This window comes from Lepidochelys kempii, chromosome 12, assembly GCF_965140285.1.
Source record: "Lepidochelys kempii isolate rLepKem1 chromosome 12, rLepKem1.hap1, whole genome shotgun sequence".
Classification (NCBI taxonomy): Eukaryota; Metazoa; Chordata; order Testudines; family Cheloniidae; genus Lepidochelys; species Lepidochelys kempii.
This window is the reverse complement of record NC_136391.1, coordinates 18470799-18483543: the sequence shown is the minus strand read 5'-3', so window position 1 is coordinate 18483543 and position 12745 is coordinate 18470799. Positions and strand designations below refer to the sequence as shown.

Genomic DNA, 12745 nt, shown 5'->3' with positions numbered 1-12745 from the left:
GCTCTAGATTACTTTTTTTGTGGTACATTAATAGAAATTTTTTAATGTGACACCATAAAGCATTTCCACAAGATTCGTGAGGAAGGGATTACTTTGTAAACTGAATAGTTAATGGTATAGAATATTCCAGTTGTTTTGCTGTCATAGTGTCTCGATATGCACGATTGTTTGTTTATAAACTTGCTTCTAGCAGGTCACCTGCTGCTTTTTGTTTTAGCGGAAGATTTGTTTATGCCTAGGTTGGAAAATCCTTGTCAGTGTCACTAGTGTAAAGAACCACTGTCTTAATCTACTACCTGTTGCATGTTTGTAGAAATGTGGTTTACAAAAAAAAATAAAAGTTTAAATATTAGAAAGTCATGTACATAATTTTCCACCACTTTTTAATACCACTGATGCAAAATGCTCCAGATATATATTAAGGTTATAAAATTAATACAGAATAGAACATATATCCATAAGGGGATTAAGTTAGGGGGTTGCTGTGGGCTACATAACTTTGAATTTCTTGACTTGTTTTGGATATTAAAATTGCACCTGCACTAGGACCAGCAACACAGATGGGATAGGATGGTACAAGGAACCTACCTCCCACCTCAGCTTTGCGCATGCCACTCAAGGATGAGGGATGATCACAGTCCCTATGTTTAGAGGTGCGCAAAAACTACACACATACTTCTGTAGATGAAAATTTTGCACGAGGGTGGAGCGATACAGAAGATCACTCCACATTGGCCTGCATAAATGGTAGAGAAGGTAGCAGGCTACACTATCCACTTTACACTGCAGAAAGAGGAGAAAGGCCATGACAGGGACTGGAGAGGATGATCTGGGGTGTGTGAGAAGACCTGGTCTCCTCTCTCCTTCCTCTGAGTGGCAGATCAAAAGAATGCCAGGTAGGAAGTGCAAAGGAAGTCTTGCAGAGGGCAGCAGCCTGGAGCACTGTAGACCATCGTCAATAACATACATAGTGAGCTCCCTTGCACCTCTCCCCCCCCCCATCTCCACCACTTTCTTTGAAAGGTAAGTTTGATCTTCTGCCCGAAGTTCCTGTTCGAGGGACGTCACAAGTGCTCTTCCCATTTCTTCCCCAGCAGCGTATTCCTTACTTGGGAGAAAATGTTTTCTCCCTGCCTTCCCTGAAACTGCTCCTGGTCTCTTGCATCAAGAGTTGGTCACAGGTCTGCTGTGTTTTCCTCTGCTGTCTTCCTCAGTATGGTGCAGATTTTCTGAGTAGGTGTCAGACACAGGTGCTCCTTTCTCCCTTTCCCTGCTCAGATTAGGGAAGTTCCAGCATCTTCTTTTAAACTAGAAACAAAGAAAAAGCTACCATTGAAAATGTATCTATAGAGCAATAGGATTGGGGGGGGGGGAGTTGATGTGTTTAAGTGAAACAATCATTGATGATACTCTGCTTTATAGACTTTAATCTAGAGTAAAATATTTTCCTTGTGGTAGATACACTAGAGAGGCAGGAGTCCGCTCTTTGGATCGGAAATTTGGAGCTATTTGCAGAGCAGTGGCTGTGAAAGTGGCAGAAGGACACCACAAGGAGACAAAGCCAGATCGCTCTGAAGTGACTGAAGAAGGTTTGTGTTCCTTTTCCATACTTCATCAGAAAGTAGATTCATGGTGGTATGTTTGAGAAGTGCCTTCAGTACTAGGGGCCTGATTCACCACTGTCTTACTCTATAGAGTTTTTTGTCTCTGTAACTGCATTGTTTTAAAATGCTTTTCAATGGAATAACACTTTTGAAAACTGGAGTGACTCGTGGTGAATCAGGTCCTGGAACATGTGTTGTAGGGCGCAATCCCACTCTGCTAGGAAGATTAACTGGGTAACGAAATAGGCCTTTTTCATCTCCAATATCTGTGATTAAATTTGTATATGGATTTCAGTCACTCAAATCAGGTTGTTAATGTAAACAAACTTTCACGCATCCCTTTTTGCTCTTCATGGAATGTAAACTTTTCAACCAAAGATTGAACTATGGCCTGGTTCTAATTTTTGTGAAGTTTTTTATTTATTGTTCCATCTCTATACCCAGAACACTCTGTTAGTTCATAACTGTCTCACAGTAGTGCTGTTATCTGGCCGCTACTGACATGTGAGTGTACGCTTGTAGACGCTGAGATGTTCCGGGTTTTTGTATGCTTCTTTAAGGAGACAATACATCTGTCACAGAAGAGGGCTCTTGGTGAGGCTGATAGGTTGAAACAGTGTCCTTCTAACCCTAGGAAGTGACACTTAAGTGATCAAGAGTTTGTATTTGACATTTTATTACGTTAGATGTCTGGAGGAAGCCAAGGATTTTTTCCCCCTCAGAGACAAAGTCTTTTTAGTGTGGAAATGAAATTGTTCTGCATTTTGTAAGTACTGGGATTCTTTTTATTTGATCCAGGCATATAGTAGTACTCTATATTGGTCTCTCAGAACTTTAGTAACTTCTTTCAGCTTTATCAAGTCTATAGTTATTTTCCATTTATACAGAAGATAGTGATTTATTGTTCCCTGCAACCCACACAACTGTTAACCTGTTAACAATCAGTTGTAATGTTTCTTTGTGAAAAGTTATTGCTGTACTAAAATACACAGAAGTTTAGGGTAGTTAACATCATACTGCTGCAGTAGTATCTTGTTACTGTGCTGGAATAGTAAACGACAAACTTTTAACACAGATTGGTTCTCCTCACTCCTCTGTTTCGTTGGCATAGCAGAAGTTCACCAAATTCAATTAAACACTGGTAATTAAATTTGTTTTATTGGTATGAAATGTTCTGAGTGTTAGGCAGGTGCAGTAGGTTAATGAGCTAGACCAGGGGTTGGCAACCTATGGCACGCGTGCCAAAGACAGCACGGGAGCCGATTTTTAATGACACACTGCTGCCTCCCAGGTCCCAGTTGCCGGCCCCGCTCAGCCCGCTGTCGAGCCCAGGCCGGCAGCGGGCTGAGCAGGGCCAGCGGCCAGGACCCCGGCAGGCAGCAGCATGCCATTAAAAATCCTGCCCGCCCCTGCCTGCTTTTCTCCACCCTCCGCCCCCCCCCACCCGCGAGGGCAGGGTGAAGAAGCTTGGTCCTGCCGGCTGCTGCTGCATGGCAGGCAAGCTCCCCACTTCCCTGCCTCTTCCCCCAGTGTGCTGGGTTCCTGCCCCTCCGCCTCTCCCTCCCTGCCCTCGATCAGCTGATGGCCCTTGCGAGGGAGGGGGAGAAGCGGAGCTGCAGTGCGCTCCCTGCTCCGGGGAGGAGGCGGAGAAGAGGTGGGGATGGGGCCTCGGGGAAGGCAGGTGGAATCAGGGCATATCTCCTCCAGCCCCCTGCCGTGAGCCACTCTGGGCAGGGGGCTGGGAGCACCCTCTGCCCTGATCTCCTGCATCCCCCCCATGACCCCAGCTCTGACTTCGGCACCCTCCTCACATACCCCCAGCCCCCTACCCTGACCCTTGCACCCCCCATACATACACAGCCCCCCACACCCAATGCCCTGACTCTTGCACCCCCCACATTCCCACCCCCGCCCTGAGCACCAAACGGGAGCTCCTGCACCCCCCCACCACACACACATTCCCACCTGGACCCTCGCACCAAATGGGAGCTTCCCAGCTAGGCACTCCACACCCAAACCTCCTGCCCCAACCCTGTGCCCTCTTCCTCATTCTAGCTCCTGGCCAGACCTTGCACCCCAGCCTGCTCCTTCACCCCAAGCCCTGTGCTCAGTGCACTCCCACCCTCAGCTCAGTGCAGAGAGAGAGAGAGGAAGGGAATGGGCTAGAACCATGGAGAAGGTAGGTACCCATTCTATGTGGGCAGACTGCCAGCGGGCTGAGCGGGGCCGGCAGCCGGGACCCTGGCTGGCAGGAGCTGGTGGACGGAACCCCAGACTGGCAGTGGGCTGAGTGGCAGTCTGAGTATTTCCTAAATAAGAACAACAGGATTTGGCTTAGAAATGTGGTAGTTTTCCAGGTGTGCTATAACAGGGGTTTTGCATCTCAAGAATAACGTCCATTTTATATATATAAAAAATATTTTTCTGGTAACCAGGTCCATTATTCATGCCTGGTAGAACCCTTTTTATTTTTAAAAAAAAAAGTGTGAATTGGTCTGTCATGGAAAAATAGCATGAAGAATATGAAAATCAGATTTGAGTCAGTAAACTTGGCTTTCCAAGTGATGTATACAGTCATTGTCTCAGCATTCTTTTCTGTAGTAAACCCTGATAATTTTAGAGATGACTATACAAATACTTGATAAGAGAATTGGTGAGAGCTTGAAAACGATTTCTTGTCTATAAATTTGCCCTCACTTCACTATTATGCTAGCATTTTTCTCAGGCTTTGGAAATTAATAATAGCTTGCCGTTAGTCATGTGCTTATCCACGACCTGACATCTTGCTAAGAGTCCGTTTTTCTCCAAACGTCTTTCTTAGCCAACTTTTTGTTTGTCATTTATTATAGCAGATAGACTAATTAGGACCAAAAGCAATAACCACAGATGGAAGTTATACAAGGTACAAGTTGTAGCTGTGGAATAGCTGGAAACCTAAAACAGTCTGTGATTATCCTGTCTTATTTGAGAAAGGTAAAAAGATCAGTTTTTTAAAGCATTTCAGTGTTCATATTAGCAGTACTATCAATATTTTTTTCGCTATTTTAAAAAACTTCAATACCTGCCCATCTGCTTTGTTACTGAAAAGAGAGTTTATCTAGACTAGAGTATATTGAGGCTGAACAATGGAAGAGGGAGAGAGCAACCTTTATTTTTGGCAAGCCATTTACTCAGATAAGAGCAGATTACAAGCCTGTCAAGTATTATCAGCAGGGTATGTTGTTTTAATTTCTTTTGGTTCTTAAAACTTCTTTGCTTTTTGGATTCCAGCCATAAGCGTTTAGTCAAATCAAGGTGGTGGAAGTTGTCAGAGTAAATTGCACTGGAGAAACCATTCTGCAGTGAATGCAGGCTCGGGGCAGGATGGTAGAGAATACTACTCTTACAGTAGTTGAAACATATGATTAACTCAAACTGCTTGAACTTTTATCTAATTTCCAGGCTTTTTTTTACTACTTAGTTTTCCATTGGCACTAGTGATGTTGATGCAGCTATTGCTAGCCGCTGGCATTGTGACAATTTTTCCTCTCAAACTGGACTAGAGGGTGACGCCAACCCCTGTAAAGTCTTTAATATTTTGTTCTGACTGTGTCCTCTCTTTTTGTTTTGTTTAAAATTGTTTTATGTTCTTTACTTCAACATCCCTTTGTAAGAGGAAGTACAAATAAAGTTTGGTTGTATCTTTGCCGTGGGACAGGATGATGAAGCTTTGAGAGCAGGCATTTTGTGTCTGTGTTGAATGTCATCTTTCCAATAGGGATATGGTAGAAAAATGTTGTAAAAAGTAGACCTTCAGTGGGCTTTACTACATGCCTCGTGGCTTTATCTCTTTGCCACTTTTCTGTTCTCTGGAGCAAAAATTTTTGCTTTCTTCCTAGATTGCTAAGTAGCATAATAGCTTATACCACTCACAATAATACCTTGCTCCTGTATAACAGTTTTCATCAGTAGATCTCAATGCTATTTACAAAGAAGGTAAGTACCATTATCCTCATTTTACAAATGGAAATGGAGGCACAGAAAAGTGAAATGACTTGTCCAAGGTCAGCTAGCCGGCCAATGGCAGAGCTGGGAATAGAACTCGGGTATCTTGATTCCCACCCAACTGCTTTATTCACTAAACCATACTGCCCCTCTAATAAAAATACATCCTCCTTAAAATATCTCTATCCAGTAGTAAATGTTAAAATCAGCTGCTCATTCATAGGGTTTTTAAGAGTTTTTTCATGTCTTCTCACCATTTATTTTTGCTTCTGAAATAATATCCCTTGGATAAGAAATACCAGTAATAACCACACAAGTGACCTGTGCCCCACGCTGCAGAGGAAGGCGGAAAACTCCCAGAGCCTCTGTAATTTCTGGATTCATGAAAAATGTTTCATTATTTTTCAAGGCTTCTGTGATGTTTTGGGATCCACCCAGATCAATAAGGGATTCTGTCATCAGTTGCCCTGTAACTTTGGGTGCCTTTGTGCTGTGCAGCTATGATTCAGTAACCTGACACCAAAAGCCTTCCCACAAGCAAAAGGTCTAACCCTGGCTCTCACTAGCCTAGTTACTCTTTTCAGGGTGACACCAACATCCCGTCCAGTACCAGGTCTCACCAAATATGTTCTTCCTGAGTTTTTAAGTACAAGATACTCAGACCGTTCCCCTCTGGTTCATCACCCCGCAAGGCTTGAAACCGGCCACCCAATTATCAGTTCTCTTTGGCATTCACACTCCACACAGTTTGTGCACTAGAAACCTGCTTGGGATAAAAATAGTAAAGTTTATTTAATAGAAAAACCACAGATTCAAAGATGAAATAGTAGGGGGAGAGCAAACATATATAAGTTATGTAGAAAATAAACATAACCTCAGGCTTTACAGTTTTTGTAAAGTTGCACCACAGTTACAATTTTCTATATATGCGCACACACCTTCACAACCATAACATGTATAGATATCTCATAATGACTAGTAAGTTCATTGCATTACAGGCGTTCATAAAAGATTTTACTCAATATATTCTTACAGTTAAATAACACAGTATGCTATCAGTTGGTTTAACTGCTTATTTCTGGGGGGATTAAATCTTCTGTTCTCCCTTGTGGTGTCTGGACCCTGATTATCACAACTTCTAATGAAACAGTTAAAAACTAGCTTAATAACATCATATATTATAAATTATTTACTGTTAGTTTGCAGAACAAAAAAGGAGTTGTATTAGAAAGTTGAAGTAATCCAGTAAGGGAGTTATTTACAGTGTAAAATTAGTGCTGGACTTGCAGCTCCTGCCAGCTAGAAAAGTAATTGCAAGCTATACGCTTCAAAACAGGGTGAAACACTAGTATTTTTGGTTGACACACTATTTGGAGCAGACCCAAAATCACTGAGCTGTGAACGGTTGTCTTTGTGGGGTCTAAAGTGGCAGCAGGCAAACACAGAATAATGAAAAGGAGTCTAGAAGGCAAGTGGGATTTAAAGTTAATCTTTGCTAATCTAGAATCAAAATGGTGCACTCATCTTTAAAATATGGGGTTTATTTTGTACTATTAATGTATTTATACCCAGCTGTATTTTCTGAAGCATGTCATCAATTTTAAAAATATATGTTATCTGTATTTTTGTTTTGATTTTTTTTTTATTCAGTCTGTCAGGTGAACATACATTTCCTTAACATCAGTTAAACAAAATAATATAATTCTCTTCTCAAAAGAGCTTGTATCTGAACATTAGTAGGAACATTGGTAATTGTATAATAAAGTTCTTATTATATTATGTTCGAACTTTTGCTCCTAGCCTGAGTTTGGATTTTTTGCTATGGTAACTATCTAATCTGATTTTACTTAACTAATGATACTTTTAATGAGTACGCAATGCACCATCCTTACTATTGTCACCTAGCAAATTATTTTAAACTACTAATTGAATTTTATGTGTTTAATAAAAACACTCTGTTGCCAAACTCTCTTGTAAAATACATCTGTAAAGTGCTACATTTCTGAGGTGATAAGTAACGCATTCAGTGTTAAGAGATGAGAATTCAAGAAAGGGCTAAAATCTTAATCTGTTGGTTAAATGTTTGGGTCACAAACATGGTGGTTTTTGTAGTGTGTATGGGAACTTAGAACACTTGGGCTAACATCCCTTTTCTTGCAAAAGTGGTGAGGGCTTCTGTTTTATATCCTGTCCCAAAAAAACAGCACTGCAAGCAGCAAAGGGCCTCCTTAAACACTGTGCTGGGGAGCTGGCTCATTCAGTCTGAGAGTAAATCCCAAGGTGGTATAGCTGCAGGCACTTGTAAGTTTTGAATAAAGTTGCACTGTGGTTAATATACTTTAAGGAATCTTAGAAAAATGTAATGCTTGGTTTGCTTCCCAAATCTCTTGGTTTTGTTTGTTGAGGTTTTTTTCTTATATAGGCCAGAGTAGCCCAGATGCTGTCAAAAAAGTTGGTTGCGTGAACAAACTATTTGTCGTTTAGTGTTTCATTTTGTCAATACTTTCTTGCATGACATCAACATCAAAAATGTATTGGGGTGTTGTATAAAGCATGATACCAAGACCAGAATATCCTTAAACGAATAATTGTAAAACAAATTGAAGTATTTTATTGATTCTGAGCCACTTTCTGGTATCAGATGTTCATGTCCAACTTTTAAAAATACTGTGCAAACCTGAGGGCTGATCCTGCAACCAGCCCTTACTCATATGAACATACTCCCATTGAAGTTAATTGAACCCTAACCTTTTGAGAAATGTCTAAGGCCCTGATCCTGCAAGAGTTTACACATGTGCTTAACTTTAAGACAGCAGAGCTACTCAAATGCTTAAAATGTGCATGTGCGTGTTTGCAAGATGGAGTAGTATTTGTGTGAGTTTGAGGATTGGGCCTTTGAAAGAAAAAAAGCACATTTGTGGAATGACGTCTGAATATGTAGTTAAGCTTTAGAGTAAAATGCTGGACACAAGAAAATGATGCATTAGATAACTTAGGCTGTCTGTTGGGTCCAGATGTCCCAACTTCTTCCCACTAGAAGAAGATTGCTTTAGAAGGAATAGTTTATGATCCAAATTCTGTTCTGTTCTGTTACTCCAGTGGAAATCTGAAGTTGTAGCACCACTGATATCACAGGAGTTACTCTGGGTCTGTACTGGTGTAACTGAGAGAAGAATTTAGGCCTTCATCCTTGCAACAGAGAGGCTTAAGAAAAAGTACTTCTCTGGGGTATTCTTGAAAACCCCAGCAGACTGAAAAGAGCTGGAGAAAAAAGCAGTGAATGACATTATGGGGGCTCAGAGTCTGCACTTGTAAAGAAGAGGAAATGGTGTTTACATATTTGGTTGGTTTGAAGCTTGTTTTTACAGAGTAAGCATTGATTGATGAAGAGAATTTGTTTTTAGAATAATTATATTTTTTATTTTATTTATTTGTACTACAAACTAATGCCTAGAGGCCTCAACTGAAATTGAGGCTCCATGGTGCTAGGCACTGTACATGCATGTATTATGAGTCAGACCCTGCCCTAAAGATCTTAAGTTTTTAAATGGACAAGATAGGCAAAAAGTAAGAGACGAGGATCCTTAGTTGACCAAGGTCACACAGGATGTCTGTGACGCTCTCAGGAATTTAACCCAGATCTCCTGAATCTGAGTCAAGTGCTGCAACCCTTTCAGTCATGTAATACCTGCATGATAATTTTACATCAACAGAGAACTTCATTCCACAGGATCATTAATCCAGCACCCTTCATGAGTGCTTAAATTCACCCTATTAATTCGAGATGTAGGGGGGAGTGTGGAAATAACAGCTCTGCTAGCTATAGCCAAAAATGCTTTTGTGTGTGTGAATTGGTCAGTACAAAAACATAAGCAAACACATATTTAATGAGTTAAGGACCACGTGTGGAAAATTGTGGAGCAGTTCACTTTCCTGAACCTAATTTTCTCTTGAGTTTTTCTAATACCTCCTCATCAAGTTCATGAGGATAATTGAATATTTTGAGTAAAGACTAAACTTGTATAATAACTGCATGGCAATCCAATGATAGCAGTGTTTGTTAAATTAATCTCATGTGCCTTATCTGTGTACAGTAAAATACTGTCTGTGGAATGGCATTATGAAACACACTGGTGCTAAACAGCTTTCCCACAAAATTCTCCTTAGGTTGAGGAAGAGAGAACCACCACCGTCTTCTAATTCACCCTAACTGCCACCTGTAAAGCAGTTCTGTGGATTTCCTTCTTAATTTGGAGGCATGTAGGGAATACCAGGTCTATGGTCTCTCATACTGTGGGGCTCTTGCAGGTAAATACTGTAAATTAGTTAAGGAGAAGAGAATGTTGCCATTTTCTCCTCCTTGCATTTAAGGACAAAAACCCTCTGATTTTATGCTGATTTTTTTGAAAAAAATTCTTGTCCTCCTTTTGTAGCCATGCACCAAATCAGTGCATGGTACATTAAATATTGTTTAAATTTTATTTTCAAGTTTTCTTCGGTTTCCATCTCACTTCTAGTCAACAGGCATAACGAGAAATCTCTGTGAAACATCAGGTTAGCTGATGTTAACCAGATTTGTTGTGTGGAAACTGGTATTGGGTGGATGGTTTATCAGAAGACAGAAATTATTGGTACAGCATGAGCAAACTGCACAGAACTTCCGCTTATTCACTTTCATTGTGTTCCTAAAAAAACAAACAAACAAACCTGCAGTCTTGAAAACTGAACTCCCTGTCAGTCCTTTTATTCTTATGGGACTGTTTAATAATAAACTTTAAGTATATACTGTCATCTGTATGCAACAATTTTAAATAAGTTTCTGCACATTAAAATTCTTAATTGGCTGCGTCTAGCACTATATTCCTTAGTTAAGGAGGTATTGTAAAAGGAACTATTTATAATTTGGGGTCAGATATTAAACTTGAGCCATTCAGAATCCGAAACAAAATCTCTTCCTTTCTTGGCTGGCTTTGGAAGAGCAACTCTAGTTTCATTTGTGAGTATGTCTGAATCTAAAACAGGCTACCTCTTCTGGTTGAGCTTGTTTAAGATACTTAAACATTACAATTCTTATTTCTGAAGTAATGTCATAATAATAGAACAGAAAATGTAGTTCCCAGCACAAAGTATGAAGTTCCTGTCGTGGCTTTGGCACTTCTGTCACATAAACTGAAAGGATGTATGTATGTATTTATTTTTATTCCATTAACTTCAGGCTAAATTTGAACAAACTAGATTCTATCCCTCCCTCTCCTTTTCCCCACCTAATTATTTTGAAGATTTGAGTTTATCCTTTCCCATTGAATCTAATAATGTTAAATAATTCTTGAATACAGTAACTTCTTGTTTAACATTGTAGTTATTTTCCTGAAAAATGTGACTTTAAGCGACATGATGTTAAGCGAATCCAATTTCCCCAAAAGAATTAATGTAAATGGCAGTGTGGGGGTTAGGTTCCAGGGAAAATTTTTTCACCAGACAAAAGCCTATATATATATATATATATATATATATATATATATTACACACACACACACAGAAATATTATACACACAGAAATAGTCTAAGTTAAGAGCTTTGAAGCTATTTGTCAAAGTTACCAAGACTGAGGCCACGTCTACACTACCTGCTGGATCGGCGGGTAGTGATCGATCTATCGGGGATCGATTTATCGCGTCTAGTGTAGACGCAATAAATCGATCCCTAATCGCTCTGTCATCGACTCCGGAACTCCACCACGGTGAGAGGCGGAAGCGGAGTTGGCAGGGGAGCGACCACTGTCGATCCCGCGCAGTGAGGATACAAAGTAAGTGATTCTAAGTCGATCTAAGATACGTCGACTGCAGCTACGCTATTCTCGTAGCTGAAGTTGCGTATCTTAGATTGATTCCCTCCCCTCCCCCAGTGTAGACCAGGCCTGAGAATCACCTTCTAACCCTCTTGCCTTCAGCAGAGGGAGACATGCTTACCTGGGTGTCAGCTGCCTGATGCCACCAGTCTGCTAGCCACCGAAGCAAGCACTCTCCTCTGGGCAGTGCCAGCCCTGGTATTACCTTGCAGGTTAAGAATAGATGTACTGACCCCTTCGAAGCGTTGCCGTACATTGTCCAGCCCCTTGTTCACAGAATGCTTACAGAAATACCAGGGCTGCTGTTGCACCAGCATGCAGTGATTCAGCCCAGGATCAGCAACTTGTTACCATAGTACTGAGGTGGTGTGTGTGTGTGTGTGTGTGTGTGTGTGTGTGTGTGTAAGTTTTAAACAAAGAATTTAATACTGGTACACAGCGATGATGATTGTGAAGCTTGGTTGAGGTGGTGAATTCAGAGGGTGGGATATTTCCCAGGGGATGCCTTACTGCTAAATGATGAACTAGCAATTGGCTGAGCCCTCAAGGGTTAACACGTTGTTAATGTAGCCTCACACTCTACAAGGCAGCACAGATGGAGGGAGGGGAGACAGCATAGCAGACAGAGAGATGCACATTGCTCCTTTAAATAGCTGACCCCACTCTAAGTACACTGCCTTTTTAAGTTGATCAGCAAGCTGAGACAGCAGCTGCTGCCAGGAAGCTCCCTCCCTCCTGAGCCCTGTTTTGTTTCTGCCGCCGCCCTCCCCGCCCCGTTCTATGGAAGATGGGGTAAGCGGGGTGCAGGAGCAGTGGGGAAGGGGACACCTTGACATTAGCCCCCTCTTCTGCCCCCGCACAGCAAGTAGAAGGTGCTGGGGAGCAGCTCCAAGGCAGAGGGCAGGAGCAACATAAGGCAGTGGGGGGAGGGACAGCTGAACTGCCGGCAATTGATAGCCTGCTGGACTTGATAGCCTGCTGGACAGCTGCCGCACAGGGAACTTAGGAGAATGAGGAGCTGATGGGGGGACTGTCGGTCCACCCTGGTTCCAAGCTCCCACCAGCTAGCTGCAATGGACTGCTCTTTCTGCAAGCAGTGGACAAAGCAGGCGGCTGCCAAAAGACATTGTAAGGGAGCATTGCACAACTTTAAATGAGCATGTTCTCTAATTGATCAGCAATGTAATAACGAAACGTTAACTGGGACGACTTTAAGTGAGGAGTTACTGTAATTGTTTCTAGGCAGGTAGATCAGTGAGAGAAGATCAACTACCCAGACCTGAAGAAGAGCTCTGTGGAGCTTAAAGGC

The 12745-nt window shown here is 41.6% G+C and overlaps 1 protein-coding gene across 4 annotated transcripts in view; it reads left to right on the top strand.

Moving 5' to 3' along the window:
* LONP2 (lon peptidase 2, peroxisomal) overlaps positions 1 to 12745 on the top strand; it is a 114595-nt gene that overhangs the window by 48970 nt on the left and 52880 nt on the right. For all 4 annotated transcript variants that reach the window (XR_012154484.2, XR_012154483.2, XM_073307718.2 and 1 more), the window contains exon 11: positions 1459 to 1589. Coding sequence is in view for 2 of the 4 variants with exons in the window: in XM_073307718.2 (XP_073163819.1) it covers positions 1459 to 1589 (131 nt within the window). In the remaining 2 variants the exon portion in view is untranslated. The remainder of the gene's footprint in view (positions 1 to 1458; positions 1590 to 12745) is intronic.